Consider the following 25,155-nt stretch of genomic DNA (forward strand, 5'->3'; position numbering starts at 1 on the left):
CTAACAAAAGAAAAGAAAATTCAGGGAAGTTGATGTTTAAAAGTAATTCATGAAATAACTTTCTTTGTTCCTTAGACTCAATAACATTAGCATAATAAAGATTAACTGAAATGTGCACTGTAGTGTTTAAAAAATTGGGCTCACAGTTCCGGGGTTGGGCTTGGGAGCAGTCCATTGTTTCTTTTTTGTCTAAAGCCCTTTTCATTAGCCTCTGGCTTATTGGCACCCTGCTGATTGGAATAGACCATGACTGATAGGAGGAGGAGTCTCATTTGTTGGAGTAAAATGAGGCATATTACCGTTTAAGCCTGGCAGAAGGTATTGGGAGTTATTCATTATTGGTCATTTAACAGTATGAGGACCATGGACTGCATGCAGAATGAGTGCTTACTTTGTTTATGCTCTAGACTCTAAATCACTCTTTACCCCCATTTTTTTAAGTAACTGATTTTGTTCTTCTTTTTATTCTTACCTTCAAACATCAATGTAGGAGTTCTTTTAAGGCCAGGAAGTATGAAAAGAAACGTATTCCTGATTTATAATAAAGCCAAATAAAGCCTGTGTTTAGAAGTTAAAGTAGCACAATTTTTATAGAATAAGTATGATTTGTTTGCGCTTTGGTAATAAAATAAACACTCAGAGATAAAGCTTAGTGAAATGACCTGTGATCCAAAAGGCTGTGTTATCATGCTTTTCAAATGTTGTATTGCTCCTCCTCTCCCACCATACACATTCTTTTTATGAAAGTAAAAGTGATTTTTTAAAAAGTCCTGTAACTTACCGGGCTATCTGTAAATTTAGGAAAAGTATTGATAACAATTCTGTCTGTCATCACTTTCACTGGCAAAGTAGAACCAGTGACTGTGATGGATGAGTGGAAAAATTGGCTTTTATTGTACAAATGGAGAAGCTGCTTTTGGAAAAAATACCAGAAGTGATATATTTTTATACTTGATATGTTTTTGGTGCTGTTTCTCCCGTTTATACAGTGATTTTTTTTTTTAAGTTTACACCAGTTTTACATATAGCATTGGGGCATTTCACCAAGTCATTTAAAGATAGTGCTCTTATATGACTCTAAACTATTACCTCTTCCTTCCTTGATATAAAGGAGCTTTCACCAGTTGTTGACATGGTTAGGGATTGTTTAAGTGTAAGGACAGAGTTTTCAGGGAAAATCGGGATTGGTAGTCCATTTCTACCCTCAAAAGCCCATGCCTACCTAACAGTGTGATATGGACAGCTTAGTACATCAACACTAATTCCCAGAAATAGTGAAACCTCACGATATGATTATTCTCAAAGCTTATGCCATAAAACTGATTTGAAATTAAGTCATATTTATAACAAGCTCTTTTGCCCTTGGTATTTCTGTTGCTGACCCACATTGTATAAATACCAAGATAAATACTACCATTTATTGAGTCCTGCTTTTTATCAGTTAGTATTATAGCAAATTTCAATTGTAATCACTCAAGTTAAAAATATATATATTGGGCACCTACTTTTACAAGATACTGGCATACAATAATGGATTCAATGTTGACCAGTATAAGTTTCCTGTCTTCAAAGAGCTTGTAATCAAGGAGAGAAGACAGATATACAAATAATGATAATGTATAACACAGTGTGAAGTAAAAGAGCAGAGAGAAGTTCAGACTATTTTCTAAGAGTATAAGGAAGGTGAAAATGTATAAATGGGGAAGTGACATTGGAACTGAGCTTTGATAAGTAGAATTCCATCTGGGAGAGGTTAAGAAACAAGCGTTCTGAAAGGAGGACAAGCTGTGTTTAGAAAATGAAAAAAATATTTTGTTTGCATAATAGGGTATGTAGGTTAAAAGTAGACTATAAGGGCTAGGCAACACCACGTCTGTAATCCCAGCACTTTAGGAGGCTGAGGCAGTGGGATCACCTGGGTCGGGAGTTCGAGACCAGCCTGACCAACACGGAGAAACCCCATCTCTACTAAAAATACAAAATTAGCCTGGCATCCTGGTGCATGCCTGTAATCCCAGCTAGTCGGGAGGCTGAGGCAGGAGAATCGCTTGAACCCAGGAAGCAGAGGTTGTGGTGAGCTGAGATTGCACCATTGCACTCCAGCCTAGGCAACAAGAGCGAAAGTCCATCTCAAAAAAACAAAGAGGAAAAAAAATTAGCCGGGTATGGTGGTACACGCCTATGTAATCCCAGCTGCTTGGGAGGCTGAGGCAGTAGAATCACTTAAACCTGGTTGCAGTGAGCCGAGATCGTGCCACTGCACTCCAGCCTGGGCGACAGAGCAAGACTCCATTTCAAAAAAAAAAAAAAAAAAAAAAAGTTTTTGAGGACAGTAGTTCAGGGCAATTATGTATACGATGGAAAGAGAGGGGAGTAACTAGAAATATAAACACTTAAGTAGTCCAGCCGCAAGTTTGAGTAAAGATTTAAAGTGGTGTCATGGCAGTGATTATGACATGTGCCTGTCCCAGAAACATTAGAGAATTGTGGATATCGGTGTCTCCAGAGGGAAGGGTAGAGTGGCAGAGGAAAAGAGGAGAGAGTACTTATGGTAACCATAAGCATGGTGCTACTAACCTAAATAGAAGAGTAGAGATGGGAAGGATGGGAAGCTTGGGGTGGTGATACAAAATTTGGGTTTGGACATAACTGCGCTTGAGATGAAAAAAGATCCTGTCCAGATAGAAAAGTCTAGCAACCAGTGTGACAAGAGAGATATCAATTTAGGAGTCATACCTGGATGTGATAGTTGATATTTGACAAAGAATACTATTACCCAAGAGATAAAGCACAGGGAAATGAAAGAATACTGAGACTAGAACTCTGGGGAAACCTACATTAAGGGAAATGGAAGAGTAAAATAGAGATGGACCCTAGGGACTTTATCAAATACAAGGACTGAAAAGAATCACTTAAATGGAAATTCCTAGCAAGGATTATGCTTTTCATTCTTAATGACAACTGTATATCTGTACATTGAACCCTCACCATTTATCTGCACTGTTGTGGAATCTGAGGCTACATTAATAAGACAAATTCCTCATTCTTCTGGGGCTTATATTTTACCATGGGAAAGGATAAAAAAACAGGTAACAGACAAATGCAGATGATTATGAAGAATGACTATGAAGAATACGAAAGCAGGAGTATGTAACAGAAAATGATGCTTCATGAGTTGGGCTAGTTGACAGTTTTGCATAGAACTGACGATTTCTCACTCACCCATCCACCATCAGTGTTATCAGCCTTTCCCTCCCTTGCCAATATTGTAGTCAAGACATATTTCATAAAGATGAGCATCAATTGCTCATAAATGGTATAATTATTTGAATTTTGAACATAAGAAATGGTGGTTTTCATTGGTAAAGAGGTATGTTGAGGGCCGGGTTCATTGGCTCACACCTGTAATCCCAGCACTTTGGGAGGCCAAAGCAGGCAGATCACTTCAGCCTAGGAGTTCAAGACCAGCCTGGGCAACATAGTGGAACCCCATCTCTACAAAAAAATACAAAAATGTTGGGTGTGGTGGTGAGGGCTTGTAGTCCCAGCTCCTTGGGAAGTCAAGGTGGAAGGATTGCTTGAGCCCAGGAAGTTGAGGCTGCAGTGAGCCATGATTGCACCACTGCATTCCAGCCTGGGTGACAGAGCAAGACCCTGTCTCAAAAAAAAAAAAAAAGAAAGGGAAAAGGTACGTTGAAACATGTTTTGTTTCTGTTGAAGTTTGATGACCTTCCCTAATTTACTTATGTGGTTGAAATAAATCAATGTATGTGTGCAAAGCCACTAAGAACAAAAATGTACTTTTCCAAGCTAATTTTCCCATGTGTCCAATGAATGTTTTAAAAGGTAACAACTTAAAAACCAATAATATTGATTTTTTTTTTTTCATACACCGTCTTACTCTGTCACCCAAGCTGGAGTGCAGTGGCTCGATCTCGGCTCACTGAAACCTCCACCTCCCAGATTCAAGCGATTCTCCTGCCTCAGACCCCGCGAGTAGCTGGGATTACATTCGCCCACCACGCCCGACTAATTTTTGTATGTTTAGTAGAGACGGGGTTTCACCATGTTGGCCAGGCTGGTCTCGAACTCCTGACCTCAGGTGATCCACCTGCCTCGGCCTCCCAAAGTGCTGGGATTATAGGCCTGAGCTACTGCACCCGGCCTATTATTGATCTTATACTACCTCTCTGTTACTAGATCCTCCCAAAGTGTTTTGAACTCTTTTCCATAGCTTTACTTTTCCAAAATAGCTTTTTAAATAGAGTATACAGTGTCTAGATCCTGAAAATAGAGTATACAGTGTCTAGATCCTGAAAATAGAGTATACAGTGGCTAGATCCTGACTGTTTGAGATAATTGATGTATAAAGGCATTTACAATTATAAGTTACTAATGTCATACAAATTGGCGTATTTTGTTTGAAGTGCATATATCCATTTGTAGTCAAAGGAAGGTAGACTTTGGGCTGCTTACAATTTGAAAGCCTGTTACCTTTTTAAAAAATGAAATCTGGTGGGCCGTGGTGGCTCACACCTGTAATCCCAGCACTTTGGGAGGCCAAGGTGGGCGGGTCATCTGAGGTCAGGAGTTCAAGACCAGCCTGTCCAACATAGCGAAATCTTGTCTCTACTAAAAATACAAAAATTAGCCAGGCTTGGTGGCACGCGGCTGTAGTGCTAACTACTGGGAGGCTGAGGGGGGAAAATCACTTGAACCTGGTAGGTGGAGGTTGCAGTGAGCCAAGATCATGTCACTGCACTCCAGCCTGGGTAACAGAGTAAGACTCCATCTCAGGGGAAAAAAAAATGAAATTCGTAAATTGTGACTTGTAGAGTTTTGTTGTATATGAACCTGTCCCAATATCTGGCTTTGTCAAATCTTGAAAGAACATTTTTATGCTTTCTTTAAAAACAATGTTGAAATTCCTTGTATGCTGTAAATTGGGTCTCTTTAAATTCATTAGAGCTCTTAAGTTTATTCAAAGCAAGGTCATTTCTACTGGATGACTTTTTGCACTCACAAGTAGTTTTCCTTTTTAAAATATTTGACCACAATTTATCCATATAAGTTGGTTTGTCTGCCCTGAGTGCTGAGATACGAAAATGATTATTATGCATGTTAAAAGAATAGGATTGTCCAAGAAGAGATCTTAGGGATGGGCCTTTGGTGCCTGGATTAAGGGGACTTTTAAAGTGTTTACTGTTGTTGCCAGGCACCATGGCTCACGCCTGTAATCCCAGCACTTTGGGAGGCCAAAGCGGGTGGATCACCTGAGGTCAACCTGACCAACATGACAAAAACCCATCCTAAAAAAAAGTTAGCTCGGCATGGTGGCATGCACTCGTAGTCTGAGCTACTAGGGAAGCTGAGACAAGAGAATCGCTTGAACCTGGCGGGGTGGAGGTTGCAGTAAGCCGAGATTGCGCCGTTGCACTCCATCCTGGGTGACAAGAGTGAGACTTCATCTCAAAAAAAGTGTTCACTGTTGAATTAGATGAACTTGAATTAATCTCTGTCACCATTTATTTTTGGCAATATGAAATATATATAAAGTATTGCAATAAAAGTTTGAGCCAGAATACCTAAATTTATGCATCCCGATAATTTATCCTTTTCAAAGTAGACCTATTAGGATTTGAAGTCCACAAATCATCTTGGAAACAGTTTTTGAAGCATAACAGGATTTTTTCACTTTCTTCAAGGATGACAAAGTATCTTCTGAGAATAAGTTTAATGTTTTACAACACTCAATCATTTGGAGCTAAAATTGGCAAAAATGTGGTTGATCAAACTGAGTAACTTTTTAAATGAGAGATAAGGGGTAACTATTAAAAAGATTATTTTCTTTGTTCAGCCATTAAACTGTCCATAAAGACCATTCTAAAAGATAGTATTAATAGCTTTCTGAGGTGATTATTTTTAAAGATACCACTTAGTTAGATAACATTCTAGAAAGATTGTCAGATTTGTTAACTTTGTAGATACTTCTCCTTTTTCTGTTCTAACAGAAACTTTAAGTTATTTTCACCTAGAATAATAAAGAAATACATGTGATCTATTTTATTCCTCTCATATTAGAATATATATACTTTTTAATCCTGTTTTTTAAACTGAGGCTTCTGTATGATGAAACAGTCTAAAACTTGACGAGAAATTTTTTCACTCTGAAGTCTTAGGGGTGACAACTAGATTATAAAAATAACTCCATGTGAACGGATTTGTGTATGTGCTGTTGTCACATGTTGATACATGTATATTTCTTGTTTTCTGGTTAGATTTATTCTCCTGACCATACCAGCAGTAGTTTTCCGTCAAATCCATCAACACCAGTTGGATCACCTTCACCTCTCACAGGTAGGCTTCTGTTTTATCTACTTCTAACTGGTGGGACTACTTGGAAATATTTCTAGTTCATTTATTTCTCAACAAACTTTAATAAAAATTTGTGAAAAATCATTTAGATTTTGACTATAAGAAAGTATGTAAAGAGAGCCTTCCTCTTGAATTCATTTTGGAGAATATTGAAATATTTGCTAGTTTTGAATTATTTATTAATATCTTCCCTGATTCTTAATGTAATTTGTGATCATTTCTAAGAACACTAGTTACAACAGGATAAAAATAAGACCAGGCAATTGGAATGAAGATAAAATATGGAGAAAGAATGAAATCAAAAATTTTTCTAAAGTTATTTTTTTAGACAGGGTCTTACTCTGTTGCCCTGGCTGGAGTATAGTGGTATGGTCTCGGCCCACTGCAGCCTCCAACTCCTGGGCTCAAATGATCCTTCCACCTCAGCCTCCTGAGTAACTGGGAATACAGGTGTATGCCACCGTGCCAAGCTAATTTTTTTACTTTTTGTAGAGACTGGGTCTCATTATGTTGCCCAGCCTAGTCTTGAACACCTGAGCTCAAGCAATCCTCCCACCTTGGCCCCCCAAAATGCTGGGATTACAGGTGTCAGCCGCCATACCCACCCCCCAAAAAATGGTTTTTATAAGATAGCATGTAAAATAAGCAAGATTAATCTATTTAAAAGTACATGTAACTTCCTCCTTGTTCTCCACACTTGTCATGTACTACGGGTAAGATTCAAAGATGAATAACTATTTCTGCTAGATAGTCTGTTTTTATTTTTAGGTCAACTAAGTTATTTCACATAGATAAAAAAATTCTTGGGAATGATGTGGTTTTTCTGCCAAGGAAAAAAACTCTCTGTGAAGGTGGATGAATATTGTTAGTGGAGATAAGTGGTTCACATTTGTTTTTGTTTTGTTTGAGATGGAGTCTCACTCTGTTGCCCAGGCTGGAGTGCAGTGGCATAATCTCGGTTTACTGCCACCTCCACCTCCTGGGCTCAAGGGATTCTCCTGCCTCAGCTTCCCAAGTAGCTGGGATTACAGGCGTCTGCCACCACACCCGGCTAATTTTTGTATTTTTTTGTAGAGATGGAGTTTCACCATGTTGGCCAGGCATGTCTCGAACTCCTGACCTCAAGTGATCCACCTGCATCATCCTTCTCCCAAAGTGCTGGGATTACAGGCGTGACCCACTGCGCCCGGCCCACATGTTTTTTTTTTTTCTTAATATTTTTTATGTTAGTTTAGACAAGTTCTAAATACTATCCTACAGTATAAATTTGTGGAGACATGATTGATGTTATTGTAAACGGGATTTTTTTTATTTCTTAGGAATAAATATAAGTATATAAAAATGTTTAATATCTTTTAAGCTATAATTTGAAAACTCGAACTATATTTTTCTGAGCAGTGTTTGGAGAAAAGCCTTGCTGAAGAAAAAATATGTTAGATTGTTTTGAGGAAAAGGCATTTGGCAACTGGGTAAAGTTACCATATTCCTCCAACAACAGTTGGGGAAATAATTCTGTTTTCCTAATCAAGCCATTAGTTGAGTCCATGCAGTTTTGTGTTTTGTTGTTGTTGTTGTTAAGCCTTTTTGCATTGTGGCCCTGGCCATCACCTATGCTTTGTGTATTAGCCTTGTGGCTCTACTAACAAGCATTCCGGTTTGGGGATGATGAACTGCTGGCAGCTGCTTTCAGCTATTAGCAGGTTCTGCCACTCTCTCAGACACCAGGGCTTCAGCTGTCTAGTAAAAGTTAAACAGCTGTTCCCCACATAGACAAGACTATGAAAGACCCATTGACTTAAAGATGTTGTTTAGCAGAGCTGAAATTACAGGAAGAATGATGTAACTCTAACCCTACTCACCCTCTTTGCACAGTTCTACTAAAATTATCAATGTCATTTTTGCTACAGCTTGTTTCACTTTCTCATCCGAGGTTTCTGTATCAGCATTCCCACTACCTCTCCTTGTCTGTGTAGTAAGATAGCTGCCAAAGTATCCTTTGGTTTTAATGAACACTGAGTAGGAAGGCAGGCCATGGCAGAGCTCAGCATCTATGAAGGGTCATCAATGAAATGCAGAATCCAAGATTTAGACAATTTCCAGAAAACTAGTGGTCACAAGTAAAATCTTACATTTCCTCCTTCATCTTTATTTGATATTTAATGGGCGATGCTGTCTTTTTCTCTTTAATTCAGGTTGTTAATGAAAATCTGGGCTGTTGAATTATGTAATGAAGGCTTCTTTTTAATTCAGCAGTCATAATCAAAGAAAAATACTTTCACATACTTGTGTTGAAACAGCAAATCAAAGACTGATTTTAGGCAGGTGCATCTCTCCTGGCTCCTGTGTCTGTGGTTCTTATCTACACACACACACCCTTACCCACCGATAGCAGGGCAGAGATGAGATAGAAAGAAGAAAGGAAAGCACTGTGTGATAAAATATTCACTGTCAAAGGGAAAAAAAAAGGAAAAGAACAGAGCAAACCAGAGCTCCTATATAAATATGTGGACATTATTTTGCATCTTGTGTGGCAATGGCCTGTTATCTAGAATAAAAAAATTCTACCCACTCTGTGAGTAGAATTGTCCACTCTTGCCCTATTCCTTATGTTTTTGAGCATCAGTTAGACTTAGCACAGGTCTTTTAAAGATAGATACACAGGTGCAGAGCCACATAAGCAGCTTCTAAGGCCATCATTCTTTAAATCCCCAGTGTTTTCCTTGGGAACTTTTCAGGTCAAGAGCATACATTTCTACATAGAGAGAGCTTAGAAGGAAAGTTCTGAGATATTGTATCAGTTAGGATGCTTTAGGCTAAAATGAGAAGAAACTCTTGTCTCAGCTAGTCTGAACAGTAAGAGGATTTATTATCTTGTGTTGTGAGGTCCTGGCCCCCTATGTCAGGGCTCCTGCTCTACTTTGCAGTTCTTCCTCAGGCTGGTAGCAAGACAGCAGTTCAGGGTACTACATGCAGACATAATCTCCAGTAGATGAAAAAAGACCGTCTCTCTCTTTTTTTTTTAAGTTAAAAATTCCCTAATTTTTTATTCCCAGTACCACTACCACAGTTTACAGGGCAATATACCTGATGTAGTGAAAAGAAAAAGACGAAGCTACAACAGATGAAAGACCTCAGGAATATACATCTTACTGACACTACATTGCATTAGTCAGTAGCTGCACTTTTTGCAAACTGGCTCTCACAGTCCTGAACAAGAATGGTTTCCTGTTTCAGCTGCAGTAACTTTTCTGACTATGGATCATTGTTCCTTCTGTGGCAGATTTTTACAGTTCCTCTAATGCCTTTCGGACAACTGTCTCAAAGTAACCTACAGCTTTCCTGACAACTCCTCGTTCTCTCTCCTGCTAAGAACTGTAGCCCTTTTCTGCTGTTTTTAGAACCTTCTGCTACCATATCCACCACTTTCACCACCTTGGGGAATGCCTGAGCTTCTTCCACCAAAAGTGCCCCCTTTCATGGGTTCATAGTTTGATTGCTGTTGTTCACTATAATTTCCGAAATCATTATAGTTCCCACCACCACCGTAGTTACCACCGCCAAAATTTCCTCCTTCACTCCACCGTCACTCCACCACCACCACCATATCCTTGGTCCATCACCATCATAGCCCCCTCTACTACTGTAACCAGGACTACCACCATAGTTGCCACCATCACCTCCAAAACCGTTATATCCGCCATCACCTCCTCCATAACTACCTCTGCTGCCACCACCTTCACCACCATAGCCTCCTCTTCCATCAGAGTTTCCACCACAGCCAAAACTACCTCTACCACCTCCAAAGTTTCCTCCATAATAAAATTGCCAGATCTACCTCTGTGATCTCTGTCATCCAGCAGACTACATCTCTTGTTTAGAAAGGGCCTTTTTTACTTCACAGTTATGCCCATTAATAGCGTGGTATTTCTGAACAACAGTTTTATCAACTGTATCATGATCATCAAAAGTTATAAAAGCAAATCCTGTCTTTTTTCCACTCTGCCTGTCTTCCACAACTTCTGCGATTTCAATCTTGCCATACTTTTCAAAGTAGTCTCTCAAATTATATTCTTCTGTTTCTTCTTTAATACAACCAACAAAAATTTTCCTCACTGTTAGATGGGCACCAGACTTTACAGAATCCTCTATAGAAACAGCTCTCTTTGGTTCCACTACACACCTATCAGCCTTGTGTGGTCCAGCACACCTTGCTGCCTCCACCTCTTCAACACAAGAGTAAGTCACAAAACCAAAGCCCCTGGAACGTTTTTTTTGGGGTCTCATTACCACACAATCTGTGAGTGTGCCCCATTTCTCAAAATGTCTCTTTAACTATCATCTGTAGTTTCAAAGCTCAGACCACCAATAAAAAGTTTTTGCAAAAGCTCTGGTTCCTTTGAATCATGGCCCTTCTCCCCCACCACCCCACCCCCACAGTGGTGGCAACGGCTGCAGTTGGGCTGCAATTGGGCAGCGGTTTTACCTCCATTTTGAGACCAGACGACTGGACTCATGTCTTCCAACTCAAGTTCAGTATCCCATCTCTTTCTTTTGAGAGTCTTTTAAAAATTATTTTAAGGATCCTTTTCCAGAAGCCTCTTAAACAGATTTCCCCTTACATCTTATTGGCCAGCACTGGGCCTAATGCAGTTGCTTGCAAGAGAAATGGTGCCACCATGTTTATCTTAGCATCTGGATTTATCCCTGGGGCTAAGAATAGAATTGCTCTCTCCTGGTTCCTATTAGGAAAGGACAGACCCACCTCCCACACCCCTTGTGAACAAAATCAGTGCTCTGGCCACAAGATAGAAGAGAGGAATGGCTTTGTTTACTACAGTTGTTATTTAGGAAAAGATGAGCATTTGCAGTAAGAGAATAAGTTTACTAAGGGAGCTTGGAAGGCAAACAAGCAAAGTCATCGTTTGCCTTTCATTACCTCCTTCTGGAATATAAATGAATAAAAGTTCAATAATTGTAGTACTCAGTAGTAATCTTCAGAGCTTTCACAGAAAAAAATAATAAGGAGAGAAAGAGAAATTCTCAGTTTCAGCTAATCAATGAGCTACTTATTTTTATTACCTGTCAGATTGCCTGGTGTTAAGTCAGTTACCTGACTTCAGCATGCTTTAACAAAGTGCGTTACACTGGAACGGGCCAGTCTGTAATACAAACAAAATAAGTTTAAGTGTATGTATATTTTTTTCCAGTTTAATGAATTTCACATTGAAGATAGACCTTTGTACAGTTTTTTTAATAGCACCAAAAATTATGTAGATGATTTATTACCCAGGTAATTCAGTGTGCACATCTTGATTCCTCAATATTAAGCTAATGAACAATCTCAAAAACTGCCTGTTTTGCAAAAGCAGATGCATGCTGACAATTCTGAGGCATTTGAACGTAAAACGTGTTAATATTGCACACAAAGTCAGTAATTTGATGATCAGGCTCCTATTACGGGGGGCTTACAGAAGGAGTAGAAAAAATGATTGAAAAGTAAAATATTACCAACATTAAGATAAATTCTTTTTTAATAATTAAAGGTATTTTTCAAAATCGATTATGATTAACCTGGTCACCTAAAATTCATAATTCTGCATCAGTGCTTAGAAAGCAGTAATGCACTGAAATTAGCAGTAAGGTGTTGGCTAGTTGTTTTTATATATTTTTCATATAGTCAGTTATTGAGATTTTCTGGTTGATTAATTCTGCCTTTTAATTATAAAATTAGCCCACAAGCTTTTGTTTCAATGAGCAATTTTAGATTGTCCATAATTTGTTTGTAGTTGATTTATGATTACATTTGTATGTCTAGCAGGAAACCTTTAATGGTCCTTAAAATAATTTGTTTATAATTTGCTCATAAGTAAAAAAAAAAAAAAAATTAACTGAAGTGCATATTTTTTCTCACAATTTTAGTATTTAAAGTATATTTATGTAATTATAACAGTATGCATATAATTGTGAAATCTAATCAGGTTATGAAGAATCTGTATCCAACTTTTCAACTTGCAAAATGTGTATAATTGATGAATACACTTACTACATTGTTTCATAATTAAATAGTCTTGTTCAGCTAAAATGAACTATAATAGTTCTAATTTACCTCAAGTTTTTCTAAGATAGCAAATAAATTGTAGTGTCACATTAGCTTCCTAAGTACGGCAAATTGACCTGCAATAAAAGGTTCTAGTGTGAGACAAATTAAACCTTCAGCTTCCAACTTTGATTTCTAATATAATTCAAATTGTCACTGAAGCTTTTATTAAGAACAAAAATATATTTAGTCTTTATTATTTTCTGTAAATGACTTATTTTCAGATGCACAATCGTGAAATAATGAAGATTTTGATCAGTTGTTTTTGTCTTTTTCCTTTTAAAGGTATTTTCGCAAGACCATTAAAACATTGCCTTCTCTCTAACATATGGATGAATTATTTTTTTATGCTTCTTTTTTTTCATTCTTTATACTCTGAACTTGTATCTTTTCTTTTTCTATCTTTATTTTTTAAATTAGATTTATACCTTTCTAACATCAAAGGCTAAACAATATCTAACAAGTTTTTATAACATTTTCCTAATTAATGTATTTGGTATAAACTATTTGGGGAAATTTTTTAATAGATGACCCCAAGATCATTTACAGTCATGGGAAATTCATTCATCTGTGTATTGCTAAAGGCACTGTCAGTTACTATTACCCCTTAGTAAGGCAATTTGTCCTTAAGTTAATATATTTATACCCTTTGATTCAGAAATGCTACTTATCCTCAAAACATCCTTCCCCCCGGGGGAAAAAAACTCAAGAGTAATGTTTACTATATCACTGTTCATAATAGCCGAGTGGTAACAACCAAAATGTCTAGCAGTGAAATAATAGTGGCTAAGCAAATTAGGTGTAGAAGCCAGGCAAAATGGCTCGCACCTGTAATTCCACCACTTTGTGAGGCTGAGGCGGGTGGATCACTTAAGGTCAGGAGTTCGAGACCAGCCTGGCCAACGTAGTGAAACGTTGTCTCTACTGCAAATGCAAAAATTAGCTTGGCGTGATGGTGTGTGCCTGTAATCCCAGCTACTTGGGAGGCTGAGGCAGGAGAATCGCTTGAACCTGGGAGATAGAGGTTGCAGTGAGTCAAGATTGTACCAATGCACTCCAGCCCAGGTAACAGAGCAAGATGCCATCTCAAAAAAAAAAGAAAAAAAATTAGCCAACATGGTGGCACACACTTGTGATCCCAGCTACTCGGGAGGCAGAGGCAGGAGAATCGCTTGAACTCAGGAGGTGGAGGTTGCAGTGAGCCAAGATCGTGCCACTGTGCTCCAGCCTGGGCGAAAGTGAGACTCCATCTCAAAAAAGAAAAAGAAAAAGAAAAAACAAAACCCAGAAAACAGACTAGGTGTAGAGAATAAGGGAAATAATAATGTAGTCATTAATAATATTATCAAAATTTCTGTACAATGCTATAGGAAGGGGGACAGAATTTTAAAAGTGTACATTATAAGTGCATTTTCTCAAGATACATAGGCATGTGGACTAAGTCTAAAGAATGTGCAAACATAAAGGTAGCTGTATTTAAAATTACAGGGTTTTTTTTCTGTTTTCTCAGCACCCCATTTTTTTTTATTAATAATGAAAGATTTTTTAAAATGTGTTGGGCTTATAAGTAGCCAATACTATGCTGAAGGCCAAACAAAAATATTCATGTAAATTTATTTAGTTATTGAGTATCTTTACCCTTTCCTTCACAACATTATCAAGATCACTGAGTTAACCCAGGTGTGTGGGTACTTTTGGGTTTTAACAGGTACCAGTCAGTGGCCAAGACCTGGAGGGCAAGCACCTTCATCCCCAAGCTATGAAAACTCACTCCACTCCCTGGTAAGAGCCTCTTATACATCAGTTTTATCTGATAGCTTAGAGTTTGTTTGTTTTTAGTCAATCTGGCATAACAGTAAAGAAACAGTAGGCTAGCATTGCACATGAATTCTTTGCTAACAAATGGCTGATTCAGTTGAACAATATAAGACACATTGGGTATGCCTTTTGCCATCTGTTCTTTGGGACATCAGGCTTCTGGTGTCAGGACAGCTGATGTTAAAATTGTGTTATGAGGATTTTTGTTTCTTTGACAAATCTAGGGCTTAATCTTTCTATGCTTCTATGTCTACATATAAAGGGAAACTTTTTTTAAAAAGACAAGTAAAAGCAAGAAAATTTAATCCAGCAATGCAAAATTTTACCCTTTTGTATTTTACCCTTTCTCATAATACTGTGTGTGGTTTATTACATTTCCATTAAAAATTTTAAGTGAATACCAGTGTTTTTTGTCATGAAAGTATTATTTCCCATGTTTTCTTATGGAAAAAAAAGTGTATTGTGCAAATTATACAAGCAAAACATTATTTAACAAGGCAGTAAAGGAACCTTCTAGATATTTGAGCGTGAAGAATTTGTGGGAGAATGTTGACTACTGTTGCTTTTGTATACTTATATTTGTAACCCAGAATTACACGGTATAATAAAAACAAAATAAAGATGATTTGATGGAATGCTAAGTCATGCTCTTATTCGTAATTCCAGGTTGCAAAGAGAAACATTCTTTTTCTGTGACTAACAAAACATTTTAAATTGAAGGAACGTTTGCTTCTCATATATTTTGCAAGCAATTATAAGCAATGTGTGCTGTTTAGATGCTAACCTTGTAACTTCCCTGTTGAATCCCAGCCTTTTCATATCTTAATAAAATAGATCTCGCAAGTCTTGGCGTTAACTTTACTAACATGTTATGCTGACATGCATATCAGCTATTTCCTCATCTCTTTTGGAGTTAATCTTAACCTGTGCTTTGCCTCCTGTTCTGTCTTGACTTTGCCAGAAAAATCGAGTTGAGCAGCAACTTCACGAGCATTTGCAAGATGCAATGTCCTTCTTAAAGGATGTCTGTGAGGTACTATTTCTTTTAGATGGTGCCTTTTTTGTGTTTCAATTAATTATACTTCCCACTATTCATTTAAAATCTTTAAGCTGTACAGACTCCCATCTTTAAAAATCAAACAATTGACTGTTTCAGTTTTTATCACAGTATATAGGAATAATTTTGTCTCTTATGTTGTTGAAAGCGATCCTTTTTAAAACAGCTCTACTGGCATGTGCTTTTGATTTTTTTAATTCTAATATGTTTGTGTATGGGGCATGTGTGTATCCACAGACAGACAATACCATTTATTTAGTTTTGTCAAAGAACATATCTGGATATGTTCACCATATAAGTTACATGTGCTTTATATACTTAAGACAAAATTAAAACTTAAACTTACTGGATTTGAGGTCCCTTCCCCAAATTGCCATCATTCAAAGATCAGTATTAAAGTATAGGTTGTACTTTTTTTTTTTTTTTAGCAACTCTTATTGAGAAATGACATAGTATCCTTCACTTTTTGTAGAAGCTAAAAGAAATAACCTCATGGTAGTTTGGTAAATTCATTTTATAAAGCAGTGATTTGTTTCTGAAGCTTTGAAAATTTAGCATAATCTACATACATACAGCCTTTTTTTGTTGTTGATTTATAGTTCAGGTGGTTGCTTTTGAAGCTACTTGATACTGCATTTCACTTGCTATCTTCCACATATCATATAGTAGGAAACATAACAGTTAATGAATCTAACAGATGCCAGCAATAACCACCATGTTTTTTTTAATCCATACAGCAGTCTCGAATGGAGGATCGTTTAGACAGACTGGATGATGCAATCCATGTGCTGCGGAACCATGCTGTGGGACCTTCCACCAGTTTGCCTGCTGGTCACAGTGATATACATAGTTTATTGGGACCATCCCATAATGCACCAATTGGAAGCCTCAATTCAAACTATGGAGGATCAAGCCTTGTTGCAAGCAGTCGATCAGCTTCAATGGTAAAATCATGCTCATCTTTTTTGTAGTAAACCCTAAAGATTCTTGTCCTAAATGTCTTTAATGAAATCTTTGGGAAGAGGATCTTTCTGAAAGGAAGGCAAAGACTGACTTTTCAGAATTTTCTTTACTGTCTTTGGCAGTCAAAAGTATTGGCTAAGTATTAGTCCATAAAATCTTCTTGTGACCTTGTGCAAAAAGCATAAGCTTTCTACAAAGATCATTTTTAGCTAAAACTTGGATTTTTTTCCAGATGTGTAATAATTGGCACAGCAGTTTTTGCCTTGAAATAGTGCATAAGAAATCTGAATAGCAAGAGTTCTGATCTAGAAAAGTTGTTTATTGTAATTTAGAACCAGCCTTCAGTGGTAGAAAGAATGTGAAACTGTAATTTATACAGATCCAAATTTAAACTTTATTCCCAAACTGCGGGGGAGGTAGTTTTAAGAATGGCTGTAATTTCAGTAATAAATAAAGGAAACAATTTTAGATTAATCCACAAAGAGAATTTTTAAGAACTCAGTCCATCTTTTAAAAAAATATGATAATTTTTAAAGGGGGTGTTCGTTCTACAGCCATACACATCAAAAATTCTGTGTTTACCATCTTACATTATTTTTTATCCAAATTATCTTTTAAAGAAATGAAGTTCTTTTTGAACCTGCTATTTTAAACTTATACCATGTGTTTGCATGTTTATGGCATGGTTTTTAAGGTTCATTGCATGCTGCGAAATGTTCTTCTACGAAGCAGATTTTTAGCTATAAGCCATGTGATGAAGGCTAAAAACTTACCTATCATCAAAATAATTAGTTGCCCCAAATGCTGAAGGCTTGTATTCTGTAAGATAGGATTGGTTCCAGATTTTCACACTCACATATCTTACACATACATACACTCATTTTTGAGCCTCTGAAGTAAACGTCACACAAGGCTGCCTATTTTCTGAGAACTGTATTTTCAGCAGCATGGGTAACATTAGATACCTGTTTTGTGTTTGTTTTTTTAATGTCAGGAAATCTTGAAAATCAGTCTCCTTTTAAAGTACTTTTTATTGCTATTGATAAGCTAGTAAGTGTCAAAACATATGTAAGTTATTAAACTAGTAAAATGGGGAAGTGTCAGATGGCTCACACCTGTAATCTCAGCACTTTGGGAGGCCAAGGCGGGAGGATTGGTTGGAGTTCCAAGACTAGTCTGGGCAACAAAGTGAGACCCTCATCTCTACAAAAAATTAAAAAAAAATTAGTCTGGCACAGTGCCATGTGCCTGTGGTCCCAGCTACATGGAAGGCTTAGGTGGGAGGATCTCTTGATCCCAGGAGGTCAAGGCTGCAGTGAGCCATGTTCATGCTACTGCACTCCAGCCTAGGCAATAGAGCAAGACCCTGTCTCAAAAAAAAAAAAGAAAGAAAGAAAGAAAAAAATATGAGAGGGTATTGTTATCACTGCTGGTAATAGTAATGAAATAATTTTAATGGTATAATAAAAGGAATTTGTTACAAATATGAATGCAGAATAACTTAATAATTTGTTGAAATACTATTTATCCTTATTTAGAAGCATGACTTAAAAATCAATATTCTTGAATTTTAAGTTAGTCTCAGCAGCAACATTTGCAGTTCTTATTCCTTACCTCTTAATAATTTTTTAATTCTTCACTTTTACTAGCTTACTGCTCCTATTCCAACTTATCAGCTACAGTATTTATTATATATCTGGCTCCTCCCAGTTGGAGTTTGCATAAAATGAAACTTCTGTCTTGAGAAAGTTGTTTTTTTACCAATTTCAGATATTCCATAATAGAAAGGGAGACTTATCAAAATCTAGTCCTCCAAAGCCACCTAGAAACCTAGTGCATTTTAGAAGACTGTTAGAGGGAAAAACTCTTTCATTGGATGGCACCCTAAAACTTATAACTAAGAAAGTAGCTCCTACTATATGCTGAAGGAATGCACCGCCCACTTCAGAACAACAACAGAAGGTCTGCCAGAGGTATTTTTTTGTTGTTGTTTTTTGTTTTGTTTTGTTTTTAGAGATGGAGTCTCACTCTGTGGCCCAGGCTGGAATGCAGTGCCGTGATCTCGGCTCACTGCAACCTCTGCCTCCCAGATTTAAGCAATTCTCCTGCCTCAGCCTGCCGAATAGCTGGGATTATAGGCACCCGCCACCACGTCCGGCTAATTTTTCTGTTTTTAGTAGAGATGGGGTTTCACCATATTGGCCAGGCTGGTCTCAAACTCCTGACCTTGTGATCCGCCCACCTTGGCCTTCCAAAGTGCTGGGATTACAGGTGTGAGCCACTGCACCCGGCCAGAGATATTCTTAAAAAGAAAAAAAAAAATCTCAAATTAGTCAAAAAAAAATGGTCTTCTGAGACATGAAGTGAGTCTGGCTTAGTCTGAGCTGCAACGTTAGTGCCACAGCAACTAGCCCAAGCTGTTGTTCAGTGTGTCTGTCACAGCCTTCTCTTCAGTCCTTATCACCTTCTCAGCGGGTACAGAGCTGTGGAAAATCTGCCAGAAATCATCTGCTATCTTCATCTCATCCAGACACAATCACTAGTACTTTTAGTAGTGGAGATAAGATGTATCTGGCAGGCTTAGCCTCAAAATACAAAGTTACTAGCTGACAAAATCTGACACTGTTAGGTGAGTCAGTATTCATCTCCTGTCCTTCTGAAGTAAGCCTTTTAGCTGTTGAGTCCTCAGTTCTCAGCTTCAGCAAAAAGACCAAAGGATGGAATGAAATGAAGATTAGTCTGCCACTGACTATCCCCGCAGAGTCTTAGGCATGTTATTGAGGAAGACTGTCTTATCGTGGTGGTTCTTTTCCGTGTCTGAGGACTTCCATTAGTACTGCTGGGATCCCTTTATTTACATGCTCAGCACCCACCTATATGGAATCAACTCTTCATATCCTTTCAGAGTGTGTGATTTTGGGGGCATGTTTTTGTAACTCTTGCCAACTGTCTCCAAGAGTTAATCTCCAGCTTTTATTGTCCCCTTGTCACAACAATACATCCTCCTAACTAATCATGACTAAGAAATAATGTGGTTTTACATTCTGGAATCGATTCCCCACCCCCACCCCCACCCCCACCCCGCCCCACCTTGTTTTTGGTCTCTTATAACTTTCCAGAAGTTTGTCGATTTTTTTCTGCATTAACATAAGTTAGTATTTGTTTTGGGCTCCTAATAATGGAGGCTATATGGCCAGACTTACAAAGTGATCACAGAAATACTTGTTGATCAGCAATTTGGTACCACCATATAGAATTCATGAGGTCAGCTTCTTTCAAAAACATTTGCCTTTCATTATTCCATTTGTTTATTGCAGAGAATAGAATTATTCTGATAAACGTAGATATTTTCAGGACCTCCACAGAGCATTCAGATGACATTTTTGTTATAATGGAACTTTATCCTAATGGGCAGCATCCTAATTGTAGGGTTTAAATATATCACTCTTCCTCCTAGCATTTAGAAAAGGGTTTGATATGCTTTTTCTATAAAGGGCCAGAGAGTAAATATTTTCAGCTTTGTAGGCTGTATAGTCTCTGTCACAACTACTTAACTCTGACAACGTAATGTGAAAACAGCTATAGACAATATGAAAACAGATGGGCACGGCTATATTCCAATAAAACTTTATTTACAAAAACAAGCTCCTTTATTTACAAAAACATAGGTCAAGATTTGGCTACAGGCCAGACCTTGGGAATTCCTGCTTATAAATTGGCACCTAAGCAGATATAATGGGGTTAGCATGTTTTTCTTTTTCTTGGAGCCTATAACGTTTGGCTTATGTTAATGAGTAGTTTTGAGAGTTTTATTGAAGTAATTGGAATACTTGAGGCAAGCCAGGATACACTGGTAGTGGAAGAGTAAGAGTTGATGGCAGGATAAAAGTGGTACAGGCCAGGCATGGTGGTTCACACCTGTAATCTCAGCACTTTGGGAGGCCAATGTCGATGGATTGCTAGAAGCAGGAGTTTGAAACCAACCTGGACAACAAAGTAAGAACCTGTATCTACAAAAAAAAAAAAATTTTTAATTAACTGGGCATGGTGGCATACACCAGTGGTCCCAGCTACTCAGGAGGCTGAGGCAGGAGGATTGCTGGAGCTCAGAAGTTTGAGGCTGCAGTGAGCCATGATCATGCCACTGCAGTTGAGCCTGGACAACAGAGTGAGACCCTGTCTCTTAAAAAAAAAAAAGTGTGTATACATATATATATATATATATATATATATATATATATATATATATATATATACATATAGTGGTACAGACAGGTCAGCTCCCAGCCTGCAGTACAGACAAATCAGTGATCAAGGTTACTAGCAGTGTAAGGTCTACACGGACACAGTAACCATTTGGCCGAGCATTTCCTTGTTCTCATTAGTATTTGATACTGATATATCATTTAAATTTTAAAGCACGAAATCAAGAGTTTTTAAAACTACTGAAATGTCAGCATTTGGCTTTAGTTTTGTTCCCATTTATTTAGCGTAAGGCTAAACTTTTAGAATAAACTGCTGAGAAGAATGAAAAATTTTTAGTAGAAAACTGAAAATAAAAGGAATCATGAATTTTAGCAATGTATGGTGGCTTACACCTGTAATCCCAGCACTTTGGGAGGCTAAGGTGGGACTACTGCTTGAGCCTAGGAGTTCAAGACCAGCCTGGGCAACATAGGGAGACCTCATCTTAGCCACATGTGGTGGCGCATGCCTGTAATCCCAGGTACTTGGAGGAAGAGGTGAGAGGATCACTTGAGCCAGGAGTTCAAGGCTGCAGTGAGCTGTGATCACACCACCATACTTCACCCTGAGTGACAAAGTGAGACCCTGTATCAATTTAAAAAAAAAAGGGAATCGTGAATTTCATTTGAGCAATAAAAAGAGCTCTCTGCAATATAAAGTTAGCGACATCCCATTGATTTATGGCCGTAATACCTAAGTACCTAGGCCCAACAAGATAACTCCATCAAAACACCTTTCTCTTTAATGAAAAGTACGGTTATTCCTCAGTCAGACAGTAACTTCAACTTCAAACCAAAACTAAATGAAATTCGAAGCATTTTGTACTAATGGAAGCTTGATGCAGATCTAAACAGTTTCTTATTCATGACATAGGATAAAATTTCATTTGTGAGATCTTTTGATTCATTGTTATAAGTCCTGATAAAATTTAATACAGGTATTTCTCTTAGTTATTTTTTGGTATTGCTTGGGTTCTTTGTTGTTAAGGGGTGGTTGAAGAAGTGACATACTCTTGTATGAGAGCGTAGTAACTAATGTTAAATTGTAAAGTGTAATGCTAGCTACCCTATATAATGATTTAAAAATATAAATCATGTCTGTTTTCTAAATTTTAAAGTAATTAGATAAACTATTTTTCTTAGTTACAGGAGACTTAAGACTAAGTAAAGACTGATAGGCAAATAGGGTAATATTTTATTCAAAATTATCTTGGCATTTTTGTCATTTATCAAAATAAATTTGAAATCATTTTAATCTTCCATTTGGACAGTATTTAATTTTAGTAATGGGGTTTGTAATACGGTAGAAATTATGTGTCTATGTTTCAACTGAATAGAAAGATTTTACTTTTAACCACTCTTTTGCTTTCTGCAAGTAATTTTTTCCTAAATAGGCAATTTTTTAAATTTTTATTTTTATTAAGACGACATTATAGTGCTTTTTTAAGGGTTTTGGTAACATTTTAAAATATAAAATAGTTCAAAATGGCAACTTTTTTAAAATTTGAAAGCCATAGAGGTTATATACATTTATGGAAATATGTAAAAGGAACCGTAACAAATGTAATACTACCAAGTTTCTAGTAAAACCTCTCTTCAGATAAATCAAAATCTTGGAGTAGACAGTATTTAAAGATCCTTTAACCAATCTGTAAATTAATAGTGATTAATTTAAATCATTAGTATTCAGTGAATGGTACAAATTATTAGAATACGATTCAAAATCAAGAGGAATTCATACTGTTTTTCAGTTTGTCCCTCAATTCACAAGACCTCTTATTCATCAACTAATTAGATTTAACATTTTTCCATTGTGAATGCTAAAGCCATCGGCCAAATTAAATGAAAACAAGTCCCTTGTTGGGTGCTTCCAGAAAAGTAAGGCCATACATAGATTGTGAAGATTGAGTATGCAGGATGGTGTCATTTAATGGCATGGGCCTTTTATTCTGAAATGGAGCTCTTCATAATCATTGAAACGTGGAGGGTAGCAGGCCTTGGGGTTTGCCTTGCCCTGCTACTCCCCTAACAGCAGCAGCCTGTCAGCTGTATGCTAACGAGGTGAACAATTAAACCGAGTCCTATCTGGCTGGCCCCACAGGCTCTAGGCTCAGACAAAGAACTGTTTATACACCTGTTGTATGTGTAGACAGAGCCATTTGAATGTGGAGCTGCAGATTAAAGGGAAGACATGGGAGCCCAGGAGAGCAAGGGTTAAAGAGAACTATAAGAACTGTGAAAGTCAAATTCTCCAGAAAATATATGAGGGCCATTTGCAAGGGGAATCAAGTTACAAAGAAAAAGTTCCTGCTAACTTCATTGACATGAAAAACTCCAGACTTCAAGCCTTCGTCTAGTCTGAGGCCATTTTTTTAAAGGCTTATATTTTTGCTATGTGTGCCAGTTAAATTTTTTCTTTTGTAAGCTAATTATGTTTAAGTTCGTGTGAGAAAATACTTAGTTTGTATTATTCTATAGTGTAAAAATATTTGCTGGTGTTTCTGTTGCAAAACAAATCTAGCACCCATTCTGATTTTCCTTAAGGGAAAAGTAAAATTTCTAAGATTTATTATTTAGATAATGATCAGACACTTTTTAATAGTTGAGCTTTAAAAAAATCAAAGAATTATTTATACTGATGAAGTAAAAGGAAATCAGAATTCAGCAGATGCATCATCACTTAGATAAGTGAAAATTCAATTTGTTACTGTTCAGTAGTATTGTCTTACATAGCTATAAAATGTTTCACATGTATAACATACACTAAGTATACATATGTTTAAAATTTAAATTTTAGAAGGCTGTTTTCTTTTAAATTACTTGGTGTGATAGTTCAAAATGTTATGTAAAACAGAATTAGTACATATTGCCAGGGGTCAGAAGTTTTAAGTCCACATTATTATAAATACAAATACACCTCAGCTTTTACTTTGACTTACAATTATTTCCCCAGCCCGTCAAAATTCTCCTAGATTTATTTAATCTTTAGAGTAGGCCTAATCTTCCAAGGTTCCAAAGAATTTGCAGCCATGTATTGTGATTGCCCATATCTATTTTTATAAAATGGGATTTTGAACTTCCTTTCCTCTTAGATCACTGAGTACTTCATAGTAAGAAAGCACCCTCATTCGTTAAGAATAAACAAGACCAGGATACCCTTGAAACAGAATTTCATGAAACATTTAAAAAATAATTTGTTCTCTTGAATACAATTTTCACAGTCCATTTCTTTACTGATTGTTAGGTTGAGTACTTCAGATTCTTCTCAAGTTTTTTTAGGGGAACAACCAAACACTAAAACTTTCTGAAAGTGGGAAGTAGGATGGAAGTCTGCCATAGTTTCTGTGGTCCCTTCCCAGCTTTAAGGTTTTGTGATTCTAATACATCGTGAAATTGTGTGGTTTAGAGAAAGGGTGTAGTGGAGGCATGATTATTATCCAAGGGAGTAGTGACACAAATAATGCTCAGCAATGACCAATCCTAAAATCATTTTAAAAGTAACTATTAAATTAAATTTTTAAATCCACTAAATGGCAATGTTTCTTAAAAATAAAGATGAGAATAAGTGTAAAAGACAAACATTTCTTGGAAAGTGTGGTGGAAGAACGAATCTATTCTAATTAGATCTACTACCAAATGACCTGCATTGCCTAAAATTTTGCTTTGGTTCCTTTTGTTTAGTTCACAGAAAAACCAAAGGATAAACTTGCATAGGGGTATTTATTCCTCTTAGGGTAAAATCATGCAAAGTCATGGAAGATAAAAGCTGTATTAATTACTCAAGAGGGATTCAAAGCTTGGCAGTTTACTAGGATTGAAGGATTTATTGAAAAACAGTGGTTCTCATGTATAACTCCAGGCAATAAACCTATTTAATTAAAAGCTTAATCTTCTAGTTGACATGTCTGCTACTATTCTAATAAAAACTTCATCCGTAACAAGTTTTTCTATGTATATTAATACTGCAATAGCTGACTGTTTGATGGTGTTTGCATTGCTTGGAATGTAGCAGTATTTTGTTAAATGCCAGTTCTCATGCATACTTTAATGTATTTAGGTATTATATGAAATAGATTTTCAGATTGATTATATAGGATTATTAATAGACCCTATAATATGTAGTGCGTTGTGGCTTATAGAATGCTTTGTCAGCTCATTTGCTTCTCACAAACACCCTCTGTGGGATTTAAAATTTACAAATTAGAAGTTTCATTTTTTTAAAAAAGGTATGTTTTGGTTTGATTTAAAAGCAGTACTGCTATGAAGTATTAATATTTTGAAATTCTCCCCAAAAACCAGAATAATGACATCCAGAAAAAGTTGCTGAAATCAGATGAGTGACACTGTTTTCTCTATTAAACCTAGTAAAATAATTTGGACAGTTATTGCCTCTGAACTATCTTAATCTTTTTTTATTTTTGGGTTTTCTTTAACTTTAGGTTGGAACTCATCGGGAAGACTCTGTCAATCTCAATGGCAATCATTCAGTCCTGTCTAGTACAGTCACTACTTCAAGCACAGACCTGAACCATAAAACACAAGACAATTATAGAGGTAACTATATTGTTGGTTTTCAGAAATAATGCAGACAGAGATATCAT

General features: G+C 36.9%; 1 protein-coding gene and 1 pseudogene across 27 annotated transcripts in view; one reads left to right on the plus strand and one right to left on the minus strand.

Moving 5' to 3' along the window:
* The window catches only part of TCF12 (transcription factor 12), a 366,336-nt gene that overhangs the window by 314,788 nt on the left and 26,393 nt on the right, over positions 1 to 25,155 (plus strand). For 14 of the 27 annotated variants that reach the window (XM_016927652.4, XM_063795006.1, XM_063795008.1 and 11 more), the window contains 4 exons: positions 6,279 to 6,357; positions 14,181 to 14,254; positions 16,085 to 16,291; positions 24,994 to 25,108. In XM_016927652.4, coding sequence (XP_016783141.1) covers positions 6,279 to 6,357; positions 14,181 to 14,254; positions 16,085 to 16,291; positions 24,994 to 25,108 — 475 coding nt within the window. Of the gene's footprint in view, positions 1 to 6,278; positions 6,358 to 14,180; positions 14,255 to 15,251; positions 15,324 to 16,084; positions 16,292 to 24,993; positions 25,109 to 25,155 lie in introns of all 27 variants that reach the window. The other 13 variants (XM_016927647.4, XM_016927645.4, XM_016927646.4 and 10 more) reach the window with 1 other exon arrangement.
* On the minus strand, positions 9,687 to 10,889 carry LOC100613233 (heterogeneous nuclear ribonucleoprotein A3-like; annotated as a pseudogene).

Source organism: Pan troglodytes, chromosome 16 (assembly GCF_028858775.2).
Source record: "Pan troglodytes isolate AG18354 chromosome 16, NHGRI_mPanTro3-v2.0_pri, whole genome shotgun sequence".
Classification (NCBI taxonomy): Eukaryota; Metazoa; Chordata; class Mammalia; order Primates; family Hominidae; genus Pan; species Pan troglodytes.